The 22,957-nt window shown below is 33.9% G+C and overlaps 1 protein-coding gene across 6 annotated transcripts in view; it reads right to left on the bottom strand.

Annotated features, from left to right (window-relative positions):
• The window catches only part of PCDH7 (protocadherin 7), a 407,976-nt gene that overhangs the window by 135,941 nt on the left and 249,078 nt on the right, over positions 1–22,957 (bottom strand). Inside the window, exon 3 of one of the 6 annotated variants that reach the window (XM_060299226.1) lies at positions 17,315–17,341. The exons of the other annotated variants lie outside the window; for them this stretch is intronic. Coding sequence (XP_060155209.1) covers positions 17,315–17,341 — 27 coding nt within the window. The remainder of the gene's footprint in view (positions 1–17,314; positions 17,342–22,957) is intronic. 6 annotated transcript variants of the gene reach the window in all.

Genomic DNA, 22,957 nt, shown 5'->3' with positions numbered 1-22,957 from the left:
TTTGAGACCTGAGGTCATATACTAAAGCTATTACAAATGATTTAATAAATACATATTTAATTATTGAATCATGTTAAGTGCACTATTTAATTTCCTTACCACAGATGGCACACAATTACTAGATTTACTCAGGTTTCTCTAAGTAATTTCCATTAGCATATATTCTCTCTCTTTTTTCCCCTAAAGTTGAAAAACTCTTTAGACAATTACCCCAGAGAGTGCCCGAATATTTTAAAAAAAGAAACAAAATGATAACAGCAAAACGGACATAAAACTGTACCCTCTAGAAACTGCATCAGAACATATGAAAATACTGAATAGTATTTTTAAGCAAGTATGAAAATTAAAACTAAATTTAATTTCTTATATTTTATACTAAAATTTCATAATGTATTATTTTATACTGTGATCATCTTTGCAATACAGACAATTGACAAGCCTGCTTCTGTGCCAGATTTTCAGGAGGTAAATGAAGGAAGAGAAGAATTAGGAGAATTCTCCAAAATAACAATTAGCCATTCCATGTTGTTGACTAACATCACATACTGCTTGTATTGTATACGCACTAAGTGTCAGGCGGTCTACTTTATAAGCACCAGCAATTTTATTCTCCACAAAAACCTGTGAGAGTGTTACAATTATTATCTCCATCTTACAGATGGGAAATGAGACACAGAGGGATTAAGTAGTTTTCCAAGTTGTTCAGCTTGTAATGTAGGAGAGAGATTTGGTCCAAGAAGGCAGACTCTACTTTCTTTGCTGTAACTCTGTGCTATACCAGTACCCCACCTCTAAGCTGGTATTTCATATTTCCTTAGCTAATTTCCTGGTAGCTTTCCCCTAGATGATTAGTAGGGCCTATTGATTATATCTTCCTTTTAAAAAAAATCTACAAACAGGGCTTCCCTGGTGGCGCAGTGGTTGAGAGTCCGCCTGCCGATGCAGGGGACACGGGTTCGCGCCCCGGTCCGGGAAGATCCCACATGCCGCGGAGCGGCTGGGCCCGTGAGCCATGGCCGCTGAGCCTGCGCGTCCGGAGCCTGTGCTCCGCAACGGGAAAGGCCACAACGGTGAAAGGCCCGCGTACCGCCAAAAAAAAAAAAAAAAAAAAAAAAAGATAGCTATATGTAATAGGACATTTTCTATCAATTATATAAGGTTGAGTTAGATTCACATTGTACATGAATGTAACTGACACTTTTCTTACATCTATTTGGATTTAATCTGAATTAACAAAATATTAATCTAAGACTGTGCCTAAATTACACATCTCCCTTTGGAGCCTCAGCTAATATTGGTTCAATTGCAATAGCTCCCTTTAACCATGGTCTTCTATAAATTCCTACCCTCATCATCGAATTTGGTTGTGTCTTTCTAAAATTAAGTTAATCATTTTCAGTTCTGTTGAATTTGTCCTTTAAAAACTTTTGTTAATAGCCTCAAATCCTTTCTGAAAATGGGAAATAAATATATGAATATATGGAAGTGAAATCTGTTACTTTTAAACTTTATAGGAGCCTATTAGTGTATTAATTTTAATCTTGAAATGTACAATTGATCCTTTTCTAACTAATGATGATATTTAATTTAATGACTCTAAAAACATGGCTAGCCCCTAATAATAATAGCCAGCATTTATTAAGCCCTTTGTTTGTGCCAGATACTGATCTAAATATTTTACGTATATTATCTCATTTAGTACTCATGACAACTATTTGAGATAAGTATGATTAACATCCCCATTTTTGCAGATGAAGAATGAAGCTCAACAAGAACTTGACCAAGGTCACACTGCTAGTAAATGAACCTGGACTGAAACACAGGAAGTTAGAGTCTAACCATTGTAAAATGGTTAGAGTCCTTCATCTGATTTTCAACAAAATTATGTTAACAATACAGTGAGGAAAATCTTATATCTTTGAAATCATATTATGCTGATAACCTAACAGAATATGTTAATAGGCAGAAAGTCCTTGTAAGTCATTGCTTCCGTAATTTAACTTTTTTCATATATGGAACCTATTTTGAACTTGGTTTTTCCCTTTCAAAGTTGATCCCTTTGTGAAGAAAGGCTGGTGATACAATAGGGAAGGAAGCTTCCTCATAGGGGCAAACAGATATCAACTTCCTAGCAGAAGTGGCTCTGCCCCTGGCACCTCCATTCATGTGTATTTCCTTCTTTCCATATCACTTTCAGTGTTAAACTCTGTGACTGGGGAGAGGCTCACAGCAAATAAATGCAAAGGACTGTGGCTTCCAGCTTCCCCAAACTTCCTGTTAAAAATACTTTAAGCAACACTTAGCTCCTCTTTAAGAAAAAAAAAGGAAAAGGAAACTTCAATAACAGATAAAAAATTAGCACCTGCAGAGCAATTTTACCAAGTTCTTTTACAAGACAAACCATTTGAAATTCAAGAAACCCTACAAGCTGTAAGCCAAATGTGATTAATCTCACACTTTTGAAAGGAAAAGTTAAACTTGGAAATTTGACTTGCCCAATTTTCACAGATATACTGTTTCATACAGTGAAGTCACCAATGAAGATTTTGGAGATGTTTGTTTTGTTTTGCTTTTTTTGCGTTTCACTTTGACCCCTCCTTACATTGTCATCCTATGTGCTCTGAAAACAGATATCTGGTTTTCAGTGTTGTTCCAGCTATTTAACTGTGTTATCAAATTAATTAATCACTCTGTTTTTTCATCTTTAAAATGGGAATAATATAGTTCTGACAAGATTACTGAAAATATTGAGATAAGAGAAAGTATGTCACACAGTGCTTGGTATATAGTAAATGTTCAATAAATATTGGATATTATCAATACTTTTATTATTCTTATGCAGCATTCTCACTCCTTATTTTAGTATTGCCTATATTTCATAGTTTAGTAAATAAAGGATATTCTGCTTTGCACTGGGAATTTGTTATAGCATGCATGTATGTATTCTTCCTGCAATCATTTTTAAGGCCAGGTCTCTGTCCCATATTTACTTCTCTCTCTCTCTCTCTCTCTCTCTCAGATACATAACTTAGTATAATGCAGCATATAGGTTATAACTATCAATTACATATGGAATGAAATTAAATGTGTCTCTCCAATGTGCCAGTTTTTTATAAATGGGAAAGATTTTCCCCAACCACTAGGTAACGAGAAATGTGGTCCCAATAGCTGTGAAGTAAATCTCTAAGGCCAAAAAAGAAGCTCATCTCCTTCAAAACCTTAGTAGGATTTGTATTCACCCTTCTGGGATTCAAACGAGTTTGAGGAAAATGGCTTTATTTTGCCTATACAACCCAATAGGCTGGTGCTGGATCTGTGCAAAAGGAAAGAAAACCTATTTCATTTAATGTTACTTAAAATGAAGGACGTGTTTAATACAGTTCATGAGCAATGAGAAAATGAAGGTTAGAACCAAAAGCAGACAGTTGCAATTTCTAAAGAAAAAAATTTTTAGCGTATTTTTTGTGGTGAAATGTTTACAGTGTAGAAGCTCTTACAGAAAAAATTTCTTGGTGGGTAAGATACTACTACTACTTAAGATTCACTTGTACATATTCATTGTCCTTTATGTAAAATCTTTCAGCTGGAAAGTCTGCAAAAAAGAAAGAAACTAAAATAAACACGTTTAAATGAAAGTGTTCTTCTGGCAGGGAGCTTAAGAGGTGATCAAGAGGCTTAAAGCACGTAAACACTTGGTAACTATTTTAAAAGAAATTTTAAACAAGCATGATTTATTTTTTCCAAACCAACTGTGCCTTTTTAAAAAGCTGCATGTGAATGAATAACGTGAAAACAGCAATTTTTCTTAAAGGGATGCATTTATCTACAGAAGTGTTATGATTTAAGATAAAGTCATCGACTCAGAGCTAAAGTTTAGACTAATTAAAATATATAAATTACTTTTCTTCTGACCTCAAGGAGAGAGGCACAGGCTTGCAACAGCACAAGCCGTGCTCTCAGCAGGAGAATTATGATTATAAATGGAACAGAGCTTCAGATATTACAGGAATGCACATGTCAAAATATTTGGGGCTATAACTATAGACAGAATCAATATAACAGGCACAAGCAGCATTCTCCCCCTTGATTTTTCTATTAAGTTGAGCTGAAAATACCTCAAAGAATAATTATTTCATGCCAAAATTGCAGTAAAGTCTGCATTAATCAGTAAAGCATAGTTTTATTTAAAGAAACATTCTACTTTAGTGACATCTGTTATTGGCTTATAGTGTATTTTTTAGTTTTCTTGGATTATATCTCTATTCCTGTTCAAATTATGGATCAGAAACTAATTTTATTAGCATCACTGCAAAGATCCTGGCCTCTATTCTCAAGACCCATCTAAGTAGAGCCTAAAACTCTAGCAAGTTTATTTATGTCAATTTACTTTAAACAAAACAGTCTACGTTAAACATCGGACCACTTTCAATGGTGCAGTGAAACTGTTGGGCTACTAACAGTATGAAACAGTGCATGTTGCTTCAAATAGCAATAGTCTGATTTGGAACTGTGTGAACATGTACTGGGGTAAAATGCACATGGTGCCTGAATGCTTATCATTTTATTCCCTTGAGAGACTAATATACCCCTAGAGTTAAATCTTGACTCAAATCATGCCTGTTCATTTGCCCCTATAGGTTAAATAAAGATTCTCTATTTTTCGGTTAATATTTTTCAAGTACATGCTTTTATAAGCATGCTGGCGATTCTCTGTTAGGTGAAAAAAGCTAGATGAACAGAATTTGTAGGGGTGGAGCAGGGATTGTTTGCTATGATTGTTTATAAAAGGAAAGCAGCTTGCTCAACATTTTAGAAGAAGCTATGTTGTATCATATTGGCTCAGCATCCTTAATATTTTTTTCAGGAGTTTATAATTAGCTTAAGTAGTACAGTCCAAATGACGCTTTTGTTGTTTTGTTGTTGTGTAAAATTGGTTAATTGGACTTCAATATTATACTTGTTAAGAAAATAATTATTGTATTAATCATAGAAGTAGGGGTAAATATTTCTGTTTCCAACATCAAATATGAACATATTATTGGAGTTTTCCCTTCATTTATGTAACTATTCCCAGCAATAAAAATAAAAACAAGAGGTACTGTTCCAAACAGCTTCTCTATAATCAGATTTTGGCCCACTCATTCTTCACCTCATGATTTTAATGGCTGTGTTTGTAGGTGTGCTTTTTAACTTCCTTTTAAAATGTAAATCCATGTTGGTAAAAGTATGTGTGAACTGTGTTTGGTTGTAGAGAAGTTTGTGTGTCCCTACAGATTTGAGAAGAAAAAATATATATATATATATACATATATGATGATCACCAAATACATCATGTATGTAACTATATACATAAATACAATCACATTATTAACAAAATTTGAGGTCTGATTCAGTGAAAGCACTTCTCATATGAGTGTATTTGTACATTGATTATAAATAATATATATACACACATATAAAAATATGGTCTGTTAATCTTATTCATTATTTATGTATAAGCATATGTTTAATGTATATGAAACAAACTAATATTTAAACTACTTCAAAAGTATATTCTAAAGAAAATTTCAAACTCACACGTACAAATATGCAATATTTGTTTATTATTTTTGTTTTTAGAAACAAAATATATTACCTGGTTTCGCCTAGTTTAATATTTTTAAATGAGGACGTAGGAGTCAGGCTGTGTGACATTTCATGGACTTTTTTTTTTACCCACAGGCTTTTGTTACAGGTGGTTTAATAACCAGCCAACTTATTTCTATAATCTTTGAAAATAATAACTTATGTTGGGTTTAAGTAATTATTAGACACACATTTTTATCATCAACATACTTTTTGTCCACACTACTACCACTCAGAGTTCTAGTTTCACCATCTAGTTAATGTATTTCCTGAAGTTGCCCCATCTTTATAAAAGTGGTGCATACATAGGTCCCAAAATACATAAAATATACCATCATAGTGTAAAGATTAGTTAGCAGTGAAGACAATGATAATAGCACCTCCATTCTGTTACCATTTTACTAGATATAAGAACTACCTTTTTGGACTATACTATTTTCTTGTTCTAAACTCAGTTTTACTAGATTTTATATAGATGGGGCTTGCGCTGTTTCTTTTTCTTTTCTTTCTCTTTTTTTCTTTTTGTCACATGTTTTATTTGGGAGGAAGGAAGGAAGAGAGGCAAGGAGAAGGGGAGGGAAAGAAAGATGGAAGCTATTAGTAAAAGCAATGAATGCTGTGTCCTGCCATTTAATCTACCTCATACTTATTTTAACCTTTTCCTCTTTTCCCCATAGAAAACAGATAGCATAACTAAGTTTTATGTAATGTTAGCCAAGTTTAATCTCTCAGAAAATAATTTTCTAGTATCATAGCTATTTTAACTGCCTATGTTAGGAAAATATAATAATCAACTGGTTTGTTGTGTTTAAGATATAAGATTTTAGGAACATAGTAAGTGAAGGCCAGTACATTCAGATATGAACCAGATGTCTATCTTTATATAAGGGCCTTCAGTGAGAGTGCCTTTGTTCCAAATTGAAAACCCCTTTGAGTCTGAAAAAGACACCCTTCTAGCTTGAACACCTACTGACATTATTTTCTAAATGCTAAAATTGACAGCAGAAAGCTACTGCTGCTTTCTGTAATTCTGTAAAAATCTTTGCCCACTTCAGCCTTCTCAATTGCAAAGCTAGTCCAGATGGGAACATGAAATTTTTGCAGCAAGTTCTACAGCACATAATTTTGTTCAATAAAGTTATTATGCCACACACAGCTGTATACTGCCATATAAATGAGCACATGTGCAATAGAATTCTTGTATTATAAGTTTTATAAGACTAAAATTGAGATTATACAGCCATACACAATAATTTATTTGAAACATCAACATGTGCCTTGCTCTAGGGTTACACAAATGGTGCCATTTCTTCTCCAAGAGAAAACGTTTGTCATTTAATATTCAGTATTAGCACAAATGTTTTCCTCAGAATTATAACCTAAATTAGGCACTTTAAAATACATCAATATATCATTAACTTCTTACTTTAGCATATTAGATCTATAGAAGAATCAATTCTCCCTAACAATGGTGAAAGAACATAATCACTCTCTAAATTTGCTTTTAATTAGCATCATCTGCATTAATTTGTGTAGCTGATAGCAAAACATTACAATACGTTGCTATTTTATATTTAAAATGTAATATATTTTTTGGTCCCATGTCTCTCTGAAGGAAACTTAGCCCTTTTTTCTGCAATGCCTTAGTAAATATTTTCAGATGTATTGCTCAAGAATTTTCTCTAGAAAACTATGTGAGGCTATATTAGGGATGTACTATTCAAATAAATTTCCAGGTAACTATTTGGTCTTCTGCATGTTTAAGAATATCCTGAGAAGTATTTTTTTCTCTCTTCCATCTATATCCCCCCAATTCACTAATTCTCAGTCAGATTTTTGAGTATTGCAAAGGAAATGGTATGTAATCAGCAAGCAGCTGAGAAGGAAGAAAGGAATCCACCATTTATGCTGTTACGTTTTTCACACATTATTTTTTCACAATAATTATGAAATATAGGTAATATTTCCTGGCGGGAAAAATACAAACAAACAAACAAAAACCTAGAGTTCTGAGAAGTTAAGTGAATTTCCATAGGTAACAGAACTAGTGTTCAAAGCCAGGTAGTGTTATAGATGTTCTAGGTCATAGCCATAGTTCAGGCTCTCTAACCCCCAAGTCCAAAGCGCTTTCCTCTATGCCACACATTCTAATGGTGTTTCAGCCTCTATCCAGACTCCCCCTCCATAAAGAAAACTACAGACAAATTAATAACAGATTCTCTGGTTCAGTGAAGACAAAAGATTGGTCTAATCAAAACCAATTCCTGACATTTAAACAGAGACCTGTACTTTTTTTGTAACGACAGCTTCCTTGACAAATATTTTCAAAAGTACCTTGTTGGACTAGCCTAACTCTCCTCTCACATATCCTATCTCATTTAATGATACTACTCTCTACTTAGCTGCCTACATTATAAATTTTAGCTGTTCCTGATTTCTCTATCTTCCTTATCCCCAAGTCTAATTCTATTTCACTCTAGAAATATATCTTTAGGGCAGTTGTCTTCAAATATTAGTATGCCTCAGATTCTCTGGAGGACTTGTTAAAACATAGGTAGCTGGAGTTACATAATAAATATGTTTACTGCCTTGGTTGTGGTGATGATATATATGTCCAAATTTAACAAAATGTATACATTAAACATGTGCAATTTTTGGTATATTGATTATACCTCAATTAAACTAGAAAAAAAGGTTTCTGGACCCCGGATCAGAGGTTTTGATTCAATAGGTGTTGGATGGAGTCCCAGACAATTGGCATTTTTGGCAAGTTGCCAGGTGATGTCAATGCATCTGATCTGAGGACCACATTTTATTATATTTATTTATTTATTTATTTTTTCAGTAGGCAGACCTCTCGCTGTTGTGGCCTCTCCCGCTGCGGAGCACAGGTTCTGGACGCGCAGGCCCAGCGGCCACGGCTCACGGACCCAGCTGCTCCGCGGCATGTGGGATCTTCCCGGACAGGACCACGAACCACATCCCCTGCATCGGCAGGTGGACTCTCAACCACTGCGCCGCCAGGGAAGCCCCGAAGACCACATTTTGAGAGCACTCATCTAGTGTATCCTTTCACTCCTTATCCACAGCCATTGCAGCATGCTCTCCTCATATCTTGGCCAGACAACCACAAAAAAACAACGTCAATCATCACCTTTCTCATCCCCAATCCTGTCTATCCTGGACAATTTTAACAAGTAAAAACACAAACCTAATAAAATTATCCAACAAATTAATGTTTCTTGAATCTCTTCAATGGTATGCCACTGACCAGAAAGCAAGATAATCACTTTCACCTTACAGTTTACCATGCTCTCCGTTTGTACAGGATGTTTCCCTTGCATAAAGTGCTCACTTTAATCTCAATCTGTCTAACTCCTATTTAACTTTCAAAGTCTATTTCAAAGGTCATATTTTTTGTGTATGAAATATGTCCCTGCTCCCCCTGGCAAAGTTCATAATTCCCTATGGTGATTTCCTATTGTGCTTAGTACTAGCTCAGTTGAATTGTTCATTATATTGTATTTAATTATCACTTTTGGACCCTTTGGGGTTTATTTCTGTGTGCCTAACTCTCCACTAAAAAAAGAAATTTAAAATATCTTCAGGTATTTTATTATGATTTTTTTGTCTCCCATCTCCCAGTAAAAATTAGGAGAAGAAACAGAAAACTTGTTTGGCCTGCTGACTTTCCTTTATTAAGTATTCTTTTAAAATGTCTTGATTACAAATATATCACTCAGCATATATTATCACCTCCAACATGTATGTTAATGCAGAGCTGTACTTAGGAAAGAGGTCAACATTATCTGCATGATTTTAGAAAAACAACTTGTGTAGGCATGTGTCTCTGAGATACAAATGTCTAAATCAATAGTTACTTTTGTGTAATTTAAGTCACTGTCTTTAAATATACACAGACTTTATCCTAATAAATGCCTCAGGATTTGGCCTGTCTTCACCCTCATTTTTAAAGATTTTTACCTGATCATGAATATTTGATATTTACTAACCTACACAATTATATTTTCTAAATATAGATACAGTCTAAACTCTAAATCTATTAAAATATACCTCCTATACTAAATGCATTTTAAAACCTAGCAAAAGTTTCATTCAAACCAAGACTGAAGTTATTATGGACTAAATGTACAGCAAAAATCCTTTCCTTCCATATCACAACTTATTACTAATATTACTTATATAATTAAAAAATAACTAGTTATAAAATAAAAAAGACAATGTTATAAATTACAGAATTATTATAAAATAAATTTACTTTGTCTTCCTCAAGCACTTAATTTTATTATATTTATCTTTAGCTGGTACATTTTCCCATAAAAATTACCTAAATGGAAATAATGTAAAGCTTTCAGAAGTAAAGTGATTTTAATTGCTCTGGTATGAATAAAAAAGAAAAAAAGGAAAGAAAAGAAGAAAGAAAATACCCAGTATGTGTTTAAATCACCATGTTTAGAGTTCACTGATTTTATTGTTATACTTCTGTGGCATGTGTAGCCAATTTATCTTTGTCCAATTGATAGGGTAAATGAACAGTTTTCTACGTCTAGTTAAATCCTTTTTATTACTGAAAGGAAGAAAGCAATTTAAATATTGCAATAGGGAGTATAATATCTTAAAAAGATGGGTTTCACTTAAAACCATGGATCATTACCTTTGGAAAAATTTTTGAATTGTTTTGTGTAAAAATTTGGACCCTAAGGACTATTCTTATCAATTATCTTATAAGTAAGCTTTGTTATCCCTCAATATTATTCAAGCAATGGTGAAACTGTCTCTAATCAACTATACTTTAAAAATAAGACTGAATTTTTTCCAGTTATTTGACTAGGTGAAGAGGTGTTATCAAGTCGCTGTTGCGTTTGTACAATTTCTTGAGGAACCCCCTTTTCAACTCAAAGAAGCATGTCCCAAGATAATCTCAAAAGGTCTGAGCAGGTGTGCTAAACTAACAAAGCCTCTTAGAGACGCACAGAAGTTCTTTGCCTCTTTCCTTTATTTGGCTTTGTTTCAAAGCCTTTTCTTTTTCATGAAAGTTCTACACTTTCTATCCATGCTGAAAAATGTGCTCACCCACTGGAATCCACATTCCTTTCCTTCTGATATGGCTGCTGTGTCAGTTATTACTCTACCTGAGGAACATAGCAAACAATTCCAAATTCTGAGGTATTTCTCCCTAATTAGAAACACCAAAATGAACAACGTAGTTTTTCTGTGTCATCATGTCCTGGCCTTTAGCTATGAGTATTCGAGTGAGATGAGACTCTCTGAAGCTTTTATGAGACCTAAAATATTAAGAAGTAGTACAAAAGGAAAACAAAGGGAAAAGTCTGAAGAAAAACACTTTTTTTTTTGGTATGAAATGGAGAGGAAAAAGAAAGAAAAAGGAAGGAAGGAAGGAAGAAGGAAGGGAGGGAGGGAGAGGGAGGAAAGAAAGAGGAAAGACTTTATATATTTATCTATTAGATTAAATAGTATATGTATACACATTGTTGTAGGCAGAAGAATGGTTGACCAAAGATGTCCACATGCAAATCCCAGGAAAATGTGAATATTTAGGTTAATGGCAAGGGGAGGTTTAAAGTGGCAGACCACTTGACTTTGAGATGGGGAGATTATTCTGGATTATTCAGATGGACCCAATCATAGGGTCCTTATAAATAAAAGAAGGAGGGAGGCAGAGAGGGGACTGGAGGGATGACAGCCTTAGAAATATTTGCCCTGTGCTGCTTTGAGGATGGAAGAACTGGGTCACTAGCAAAAGAATGTGGGAGGGTAGCCTCTAGAAGCTAGAAAAGGCAAGAAAAAGGATTCTACCCTAGAGCCCCCAAAAGGAACGCAGCCTTCTTGATACTTTGATTTTAGCACAGTGAGATACACTTCAGACTTCTGACCTCTAAAACTGTTAAGATAAATTTGTATTAAGCCACTAAATTTGTGGCAAAATTAAAGAAGCAATAAGAAATAAACATACACATACATACACTTGCCTCATTGTTTCTCTTTTAATTACAGAACTCTTGTGTTTAGAGATAAACACTGTCCACATCAATGCCAATAGAAATATATAATTCAAATCACACGTAAGAGCCATGGACATAATTTAAAATGTCCTTGTAGCTATAGTTAAAAAATAAAAAGAAACAAGTGACATTAATTCTAATAATGTGTTTTATTCAACCCCAAATTTCCAAGATATTATATCTATATATAACCAATATGAAATTATTGAGATATTTTACATTCTTTTTATTATTACTAAGTCTTCTAAATTTGATGGGTATGTTATACTTATAGCATGTCTCAGTTTGGACTGACCACATAATAATGGCTCAGTTGTCACAACTGGCTAATAGCTGCTGTATTGGGCAATATAAATCTGTATATTAAATCTATATATATATAAGTATTCTGAAGTTAATTTTGGTGATGGTTTTGACTATATATGATTAAAAAACCTTATTAATATGTATCTGTTTTTTTGTTTTTGTTTTTGTTTTTTTTGCGGTATGGAGGCCTCTCACTGCTGTGGCCTCTCCCGTTGCAGAGCACAGGCTCTGGACGCACAGGCTCAGCGGCCATGGCTCACGGTGCCCAGCTGCTCCGCGGCATGTGGGATCTTCCCAGACCAGGGCACGAACCCGCGTCCCCTGCATCGGCAGGCGGACTCTCAACCACTGTGCCACCGGGGAAGCCCTGTATCTGTTTTACATAAAAGATAGTGATTTCTTTACATGTTTCAAAGGGTGCATTCTTTGACTTGATCCAGACACTGCACAAAGTGTCCAAACATAAACACAAAAACCTAAATGCTAACAGGACCATCTCAACCTATGAATCATTTTCAAATAACTAAGTAGAAATGTATGATATTTACATATCTGTCATGCATTTAGGTTTTTTTTTTCCAATTTCAATTTCTTTTTACCTAGTCTACTTTTACTCTTAAAAGAGAGGAATCAAATTTTTCTAGTGCAAAACAAACTACAGTAAAATGAGTGTGCTTCTTTACATCTACTCTGAATAGCTGCTTATTCATATCACAGCACAGCTGCCACAAAGCTGTCATGGGTCATGGTGTCTGCTCAGAGAGAGGAAACTGAGGTAGCCAGAGTATTGCAGGTGAAAGCACAGGTATTTTAGACCTTCTTTTCCCAGGGCCAGTTAAATTCTACAGGTTCTCAATTGCTTATAATTTGGGATAATCTATATAAACTGCATAGTTCATTCCTAATGAGATTTAAATAGACACTTTAATTAGACATTTTACAGAAAAATAAGCAACTGTAGATTATGAAAATCAATAATCCTGAGGGTTTTCATTTCAACCTAAGCAGGTAGTAGAGTTTTTCCCCATTATGCTTGTTCTTCTAAATAGAGCTAACACTTCTACCAGCATTTTAAATAACTCTATTGATATTTGAAAACCACAACTGGGCAATGCAGTTTTTTTCACCGCCTATGTATGCATTCTATCCAAATAGCTACCAATCTAGCCTTTTTTTTTTCCTTTTCTAGTTTCCAGACTTATACACTTAGGGAATGTTATAAACTGTGAACATATACCCATACAGAAGCACCCTCTTCTAAATATTTGGTGGGCATTGCAGCTATGTTTTTCTTTGCTTTAATTTTATCCCAATCTTTTATTTAATTTACAATGAACTAAATCTTCCAACTTTAGGCTTTTTTTTTTTTTTAAAGATCATCTCTATTTGGCAAAAACCTTAAACTGATGGTGTTCTTCAAAACTCTTAAAATATTTTATTTCCTGTAAAAATATAAAAAAATGTTTCCCACATGTTTCCCTTCCTTGCTCTGGCTTTAATTTGCTTTCCTTATAAGGCTGTAACAAAACTTAACACAGTATAGCTGATGCTCAAATACGGGCATGCTATTTTCTTTTTCCAATTGTCTAATATTTATGTTAGGAACATGCTTTCCCTACAATTAACAAAGTCTTACACTTTATGAATGATGTTATTCATCATCATTATCAGTCTCCATAGTATCTTGCCACTCTGATGGTCCCTTCTCTCTATATTTTAATTCAGTCTAGGTGCATTAGACCCAAGGGCACCGTGACTCACTTTGGAAAGGGAAAACACCATAACTCGATTTCAAAGTATATGAACACCCTGCTTCTTAGATTTACTTCAAAAAAATTGTCAAGCACAGTATCCATCCATGGAGGATCACCTAATGGAAAATGCAGAAACTAGGGTCAGAAGAAACATAGGCTGGCACACATCTCATCTCCTCCATCTCTACCTGCTGCTGAAGTGAACATCTTAGGAAATGAACATCTTAGGAAGTTCTGAGTGGCAGTTGGATGTCTGGGGATTGTTTGTCAAAAAAGAGTGGGACAAATACCCTCATTGCACATTGACATTAATGATAGTAGTTGGGGGACCAAGAATGAAGAACTTACTTTATGTATTTTAGTGTTAGTTATTTTTTTCCATCCCAGTTGGTAATGTCAGCTCCTTTTCTTTCAGCTGATGTCATTTATAAGATTACAGATTGAAGGCCTCTCAAATGACAAGGATCATTCCCTAAGTTTGGCTGTAATAAAGGAATTGGCCCCATCTGAAAGCCAATAGGTACCTGCCTCCACAGTGTTACTATTAAAAGCAAAAGCTAGAACTCAAGAAGAAGCTTCACTGAATTAAATTTATTTCCTCCTTCCTTGGGACAATTTTTTAAACACTTGAAAATTCTATCATTTCTCCAAACTGTATAAGACTGTTGTTATACTGAGGTGCTCTGTAAGACTACCCTATACCCTGTGTGGCCAGTGGAGGAAAAGTACTAAAACTCATTGGCACTGTTTATATTCAGCTGGCTTGGGAATTATCCATTGTTAGCCACATGAAAGAAAAAACATGTTCCTTCTGAGGATATGCTGTACTCATATGACCCCTTACACAGCATTAAGAATTAGACTGGCTGACATGCTGACATTTACTGAACAAACACTATGAGAGACGCACAATGCTTTGTAGTACTAGCTCATTTAATCTTCACCACAATTCTACAATGTATGAAGCATTATTATCTCTTCCCACTGAAGGAAATGAGGACTTAAGAAGTTTAGTTATTTTTCCAAGGTCACTTAGCTGGTCACAGAACAAGAATTTGATCCCATGTCTGTTTGACTCCAAAGCCATGACCTTAACCATCACACCACAGAAGTGTTAAGGCTAGCTCCATGGCTAATATCCATAAAATTTTTATATGTATTTATTGAAATTCCACTAATAAAAATTATATATAATATACCTATATACATATATTAATTATATGCACACATGCATATGTATATATGTGTGTAATACTAATTTGCAAGATATATTTTAATTATATTGAATTAAGGAGGAGATTAAAAACACAGAAGCCAAGATTAGTCATCTGAAATTAACAAAAGGAACAATGAATCTTCAAAAGAATGATGACCGTTTTTATTCTTTGGGGTCTATTTCACAGGCTAAATTGAAAACATTTAACCTTTGTCTTTTAAAATTAAATGAGAACATGAGCAGCTAAATCTGCACCATGCAGAATGGTAACCACTAGCCAAATGTGGCTACTGAAATTTAAATTAAGATTGAATAAAATTTTTAAAAATTAGTTTCTGTCACATGAGCGCTGATCTAAATGGAACTAAGGATTAAATAAGCAATGCCTTTATCAAGGATGTTCTACCCTAATTCTTTCCTCTTGTATAGGCTCTGTCCTCTTTCCCCCTTTCACAACCCTGCACTGTGAATAAGATAAACTGGTTGTGATTTTCACATTATCTTTAATAGGATCCAGTGGACAAGTTGTCTGCTTAAGTGAAAATGAAGACTGGCGAAATAGGAACTGACGTTAAGACTTGAGGGTGAGGAGTAGGGCTCAGTTTTCTTTTAACATGAGCCAATGGTATATTTCAGGAGATATAATTTAAGACACAAGATTTCATTGGTGACTTGAATTCTACCAGGAAGAGGAAGCATTCTAAAACAGACAGTTTTTTGAAAAGCATGGCATCTGAACTGAAAGAAATAGTGTGAGAAAGAGATGAAGAGATGAACAAAGCAATGAACGTTTACATCTGTAAAACCTCTTTTTTAAAGTGAGGAAAATAGGATGACTTCCATCCTTACTATAGCCGACCCTGACTTTCTTCATTATTTATGTGAAGAATTTTAGATAGTTTTTTACACTCATCATGAAAACAAGGAGATGGGGCTATTATGCTTAACAATTTCCATAAGTGACATAAAAGAGTTTGCATTTTCAAAATGGGAGGTTGAGCAAGATGGTAATTTAGATTGTGAACCCATTAAGAAGTGGGCTCATGTTATGCTTTGCCCCATTTTTAGCCCTTGAAAATAGTTTCAGTGATAAAGACTAGTATCAGTGGCATCATTATTTTTCATAGCATTAAAGATTTTCATAATCACAATAGCATTCGCCACCTTTAATAAGGCTGTTGGATTTTATAAGTGGTTTGCTCAAGTCTATTTAATATCTATTTAATAAGGTTTTGCCCATGGTAGATTGACTTAAATTATTTTAAAACTTTGCATCGTATATAAAAGAACACATTTGTAAAAGAAATTTCAAAAAAGAAATTTGTGACTAATTTGAAAAACGAAAATTGATTTTTTGGAGGCACTGATTAGAAAGAGTTAGAAACTTTTTCTTTCCCACATGGAGATTAAGAATATTTATGGCAAAGCCATAGCATTCTGGAAGAGAATTCTCTACTATCAAAGTTATTATCATGGGGCTTCCCTGGTGGCACAGTGGTTGAGAGTCCGCCTGCCGATGCAGGGGACACGGGTTCGTGCCCCGGTCCGGGAAGATCCCACATGTCACGGAGCGGCTAGGCCCGTGAGCCATGGCCGCTGGGCCTGCGTGTCCGGAGCCTGTGCTCCGCAACGGGAGAAGCCACAACAGTGAGAATCCCGCGTACCGAAAAAAAAAAAAAAAGAAAGTTATTATCTTGTTGAAAAAACTTCTATACCATATATATAATATATATAAACATTGCCCCACTTTTTTGAGGCTATTACTGTTTACTTTTCCCCTCCCTAAGTAAACAAATTGTGAACTTCCACAAGTGTGGAATAGGTGAATGCTTGATCTTATTTAAAGACTACATTACATAAAAATTCTATTACAATTTTAAAGAGAATGAACCAACCAGTGTTCAGTATTTAACCTTAATGTAATTCATTTTATGATCCATCAGCCTATTAATCTCTATTCATCGATATCCTAACATAGTTAATCTCTGTATTATATTTTCACATACCGCATACACTATTGAGAATCTTTTAAGAAAACCAATAGTATGTGCACACATCCAAAACATATTTCTAGTCACATCTTGAGGAAAAACTTTTGATAATTTGATAAAGTAATGATTCATCCATCTCACTCAATCTCTCTCCATCTCTTTTTTATACTAAATCTTTTATTTTTCTTTAGTCAGATGATGGGTAATATGTGGGAAATATACATGGCCCTCATTCAATCATTAGCTACTCCTCTGTTGTACTTCCTTAGCTTGGTCACAAATATCTAACTCCAAAACATTGCCTGAGGGTAGGCAGGAGGAGAGGGTGGAGCTCAAAGTGTGCTGTGCCTTTATAAGTACTGCCCATTCTTTTAGTACCTGCATTTCCTTGGAATGGCGCGGCACCTGTAAAAGGTTAACGAGCATAGAGACTTTCAGGCATAACGCAAATTACAGACAGACATACACAGACATTTCATTGATTAACAGACAAGCAACATGCACGCTGCAGGCACACTACAGGTGGCAGATATTACTGCAGCTCTACCACTGGAAGATCTATAAGATCATGTATATATATATAGATAGATAGATAATATATAAAAATATATATAATATGCATATATTTCTTTTTCAACATGGTGAGATACCATTTTCAAGTACTATTTAAAAAGGGGGAAAATTGTTTTTCCACAGTTATATTTTTCAACAGGTATATTTGTCTTAGCTTGAGTTGCAGCAGATATTTATATCATCCTTTTTGTTACAGGTCATTAGCGATCTCCTCAACTTTATCAAATAGATCAATTAAATAGATCTTTTTAAAAGGCTCATTCTTTTTTAAAAAGCCCAATTCACTTACATCCAAAAAGTACTGAATTCACAATTCAGGCACCTTGTCTTCACTATATTTGATAAACAGCTTCACTGCTAAAAATAAATCATGGTCTAAATCACCTCCAATAAATATTTTAAATAGACTCAAACTCTCTGAGTTATTAAAAAGTACAGTGAGGACTTTTTGATGAACTCAAATCTTTAAAAAATCAAGCTGTCAGGTTTTCTAAAAATCCTAAATTATTTGCCTTTAAAATTGCATTCATGGTTCTATGAGAATCATCAAGCATTAATGTACATGCATTAATACTACCATCACTGCAGAGGGCCTACAGAGAAAGAGTTCTTCCATTCCCAGTTTCATTTTTTAAACAATCTCTTGCTATTTTTGTAGCACTCAACACTAATACAGAAGTAATCAAATTAGCATTAGCGGTTCATGTTGCAATCTTCAATTTGTATTGCTACACATCAAAGTAAAAATATTTGCATATCAAAAGTAAAAGAGGTGGGATTTAAATTAATTTAGTGTCTTAAACAAAATTAAGTAGGCCTTGATGGTAAATTAAATGATAAATAGTTCACAAATACCAAAATTGAATATATTTATATTTCTTTTTAAAAAATCCCAAGGCCTGTGTACTAAATGCTAATGAAATATGAAAATTAGAAAAAGAATGGAATATGACAGTGCATATGGAAAATGTTGGGTTTCTCATATTCTGAGAATTCTGTTTAAATTTCATTCATATTATAGTGTTTACAACTATTTATAACTCAGAGTATGTAGGTGATAATTCTATCTATCTATCTATCTAAACATATTTCAATAGTCTGAATCTAATTATTATCAATATTTTACCATGTAGGAAAATGTAGTGGCTTTGATACACCTGTGGGCATAAACATGCCAAAATAATGTGATTTCCAAAAAATGCATTCCTTTTTTATCACCTGTTATTATCATGAAGTTTCCATCTGTTTACCACAATGATTAATGTTTTAATATTCCTTTCTCATGTGGTGATTCATATGGCTAAACCGGGAGAAACACACAATTTTTATGAATGGATATTTTCATGCAAACACATTTATGTGCTTCTCAGGGGATAACATGTTTTCAAAGCACCAAATCTGGCTTTAAAATAATTTACATTTCTGCTCTAGCTCAGTCTCATCCTGACAGTGACCAAGTGAATGCCCACCATTTGCAATACAATGCCCTCCCTGGACATTAAATATCCCCTGATGTACCTGGGGCATTATGTTCCTTCCTCCCTGGCACATACTCCTAAACTGCCTATTATGAGAATTATTTCCTAGGTTAGTCTATAATCCTGCATTGATATTTTATTTTGTTGCTTCATATTCCAGCTAATATTTAAACTAAAACATGTTCCTATGGTACTACCATGCTTCCAGATATTTCTAAAATATAAAAGAATTGAATTATTCAGACTATTTATCTTTTAATCTTATATGCATATCTGGAAAAGAAAGAAAATGCTATTTTTATGAGTCATTCTCATGATTTTAAACTATGTGACATAATTTGAGAAATACTAGTGACAAAATTCCCCAGAGGTACTATAAATAGTACCCACCAACTACTAAATGGGGTTCATGGAGCTAATCTGACAGCCATACTTAGAAACTTTTAAGGTATTAGCCAGGTGCCCTTACAGAAAAGACATATCAGGAATAGGTAAATCAGAAAAAGAAAGGATTTTCAAGTGGACATTTGGGACAAAATAGATACAATTTATTACCTTCATCTAACTTCTAACTTTCAAGTGATTTGTAAGTTAATTACATGATATTCAGGTAAGGTAAGCAGGCAAAATGATGAGTAGTACATTCATTTATTAATTAAAGAATTCTTATCCTTGCATAAAGTTTTGTTTTGTTGCTCTTGTTTTTTGTTCACTTTTCCCTGTGAGTTGGAAAAGTGGAAGACTTTGGAGTATGGTATAAGAATAACATTGATTAGCTTCTCCATCATAAAATCATAAAGGAAAAGAAAAAATCATAAAATTATAAAGTCACTCTCTCTAATCTATAACCTATGATACTGTAATTTTCATGTAAGTGTGACCTATCACAATGGACTGTAGAATATTATGCCCAAAGACAAAGATATTTTCAAGTGCATTCTGAATATATTAGAATATTTTTAAATTTTAAGTAAGAAAAGTTGAGTTGTGTAAAGATCACCTTTGTCATTGTTCAACCATTTCTTCATAATGATATAATAGTCATTATTTTTTTTGGCAGGGGTCAAGTGAAATAGGGATTGTCTATGTATTTCTCATGGGTTTTGCTTTGCAGATTTGTTATAATACCTATATAACAGTGAATCATTTGATAATCTAAAGAGAGAGTGTTTTGTTTGTTTGTGTGCTTTAAGAAAGGCCCTTCTATCTACAATCTATTTTCATGGGATATAATAATTCTCTTCTCAGGAATACAAGAGCTTAATTTTTTAAAAAGACAAAAAGTGACCTTTTGGGAAGACAGGACAGAGATCTGAATATTAATGTAATCAGTAGCTGTCATTTAGAAGACAAGGAGAAATCAACAGCAGGCCAAAAGAAACTTAAACCTAGATATCTACAACTCAATAGAAATTGATAGGAAGAAAATTTCAACTTAAAAAAAAAAAGTCTAAATGTGGATTAAATTTTCCTTGTTTTTAAGAAAGATTAAAAATACCCATCTCAAGTCTCTTAACAATTCCAGGTGGAAATTAGGATGCTTTTCAAGGTGATTCTCACATAGGACAAGGCTTTGATTTAAGAAGGTCACAATAATTAGTATATTCTTGGATTATGACATGTTGCATAGAAAACTATTGTACTTTATTGCTGAATCAGGAAATAGTAATACATCTATTTTTTGTTGTTGTTGTTCTTTTAAAACTACAAAGCCCAGAAGAAATAAAATTAAATGAAAGGGTGGTAGAGTATTTAAGATTATAGTGCTCAGATCTTCCTTTTACAGATAAGAACAAAAGACAAAAAAGAGATAAGAGCAAAAAGACAGTGGTTTGCTCAAGGTCACACATCCTTCAGCAAAGCCAGGAGTAAATCACAAGTTTACAGATTCCAAGAATTGAGAATCGTGTTTATTTCAATGTGAGAATGAGTAAATTGAAGGAAAATCAGCTGAGAACTGATGAAGATTTGATGAAGAATTGATGATAGGCACTATGATACCTGTTTCGTGTACAGTTTTTCATCTCACCCTAATATAATTCATGAAGTTATGGATTTAACTAAATTTTCAAATGGGAATACTGAATATCAGAGACTAATTGTCCAAGGTCACAAAGCTTGTAAGTTGATTGCATGGTTACCACTAAAACCCAAAGCATTCCTCTTTCCTATCCCATGTTCTTTCCATTTTACTTGTTAAAATAACTAAAATTAAGGCCTGCTGTATAACCAAACTAGCATAGAATAATATTTGTTGAAATAATGAGGGTGATGATTTATAAAGCTTCCTGAAGAGGAATCCAAACATAAATTTAAAAAAGTACTTAGCTGTACTTGGGGCTCAAAACAAAGACAAATGAAGCTTTTCAGCAAGAGAACATATAAAACAATGAAGGAACGTGTCCTTACTTTCCTTTAATGGTGCTACTAATCTAGCCTTTGCCCCAGATGATAAATGTAGTTCAAATTTGAGGGGAATTTCTCTTCACACATATTTACCTTCCTCATGGTTGGCTTTCTTTCTTTTTCTAATATGAGAGTTTTATTTGGATTTAATATTCCTTTGCCACATTTTACTTGGATTATTTTATTGCCCGTGGAGATCTCTGTACTTAACTTGGAAATTTCATTGCCATAGAAAGAAGTAAACTGGTTGCCTTTAGATGTGACTGATAAGAACCCACAAATAATTTTTAGAATTACACATTAGCAGGCAATTTTCTCTTGGATATAATTCTAACTAGTAAGTTTTGCTCTCACTGCATTCTTTCTTTGGGACACCTATCATCCTATATTAATGAGTCCAAAATCACAGCCTTTTAGAGCTAGTTGAAAAGACCTATAACGTTTGTGAATTCAACTCCCTTATGTTTATATATGAAGAAACTGAAGACCTGAGAAATAAAGGTTGATGAAAAAAAAGTTTTCCAAGGAATAAAAGATTCAAGACCAAATCTAGAATTCCTAATCTAGTGCTCTTTCCATACGTACTCACAACTGTAGTGGTAGACAAACATTCCCCTGGCAAAGATTCCCAGATATTTAAAGATGAGAAATGAAGGCTGGCCTTTATCCAGGAATACCATTTTGAAGACTTTTCTGTTTCAGTGTAGTCACTATTTATGAAGCAAGACTTTATATTAAAACTAACCCTTGCATGTTGATACCTCCCCTCAGCTCACCTTTACCTCCTGCACAGAAGTCATGTGATTGTTTTTGTATTTTATATATTTTTAAAAATTAACGTATTTGAATGTAGAATGTGTTTTACTGATTCCTTTATTGCTCCAGCTCTGTAAGCAATGAACACAATTGTTTCTTTCAAGTCCATCAATCTCAGTACCATAGATACTAGTGTAAGATCACTACTTATTAGTGTAAGAAGCCTTAGAAGTGTAGGCAGTCTCATGAATTTATTATAAAACAATGTGGAATGCTTTTTGTTAAATCTACACAAAGACTTTCTTCGACTCAATGGCATGGGGCACTCTGACAGCATAGAGTGTCAACAGACAAACGGAAATACACTGTTACAATGCTATTATTAGTATTTATAACAGCTCTAGTGCTCTTGATAAATGAAGCCACATTAATTAGTTTCAGGATCTTATTCTCACTTTGGCATATCCACTAGCACTTCTGAACACGCAATTAAAATATTTCAAAATGTCACTTATGTCTGCATTCTACAAGAAATGCATACTGATTATGGCCACTTGATTTGTACTAGGCCGCATACATTTAGAAACAAAAATATGTTAACATTTTAGGGGTTAATAAATCTCTCCTACACTGCTTGCAATAAAATCTGATGAAAAACGAAGCTATCAATGATCATGCAAATGTACAATTATAGTATTTTTCTGAGTATGAAATATTTCCAGTTATATATATTTTTTAAAGATCCAACCCTAGTAAGTTTGCTTTCCTTTTATTTTGGAAAATGTAAATTCACTGAGAATTTGGATGA

This window comes from Globicephala melas, chromosome 5, assembly GCF_963455315.2.
Source record: "Globicephala melas chromosome 5, mGloMel1.2, whole genome shotgun sequence".
Lineage (NCBI taxonomy): Eukaryota > Metazoa > Chordata > Mammalia > Artiodactyla > Delphinidae > Globicephala > Globicephala melas.
The sequence above is the reverse complement of the archived record's forward strand: the minus strand, read 5'-3'. Positions and strand labels throughout refer to the sequence as shown.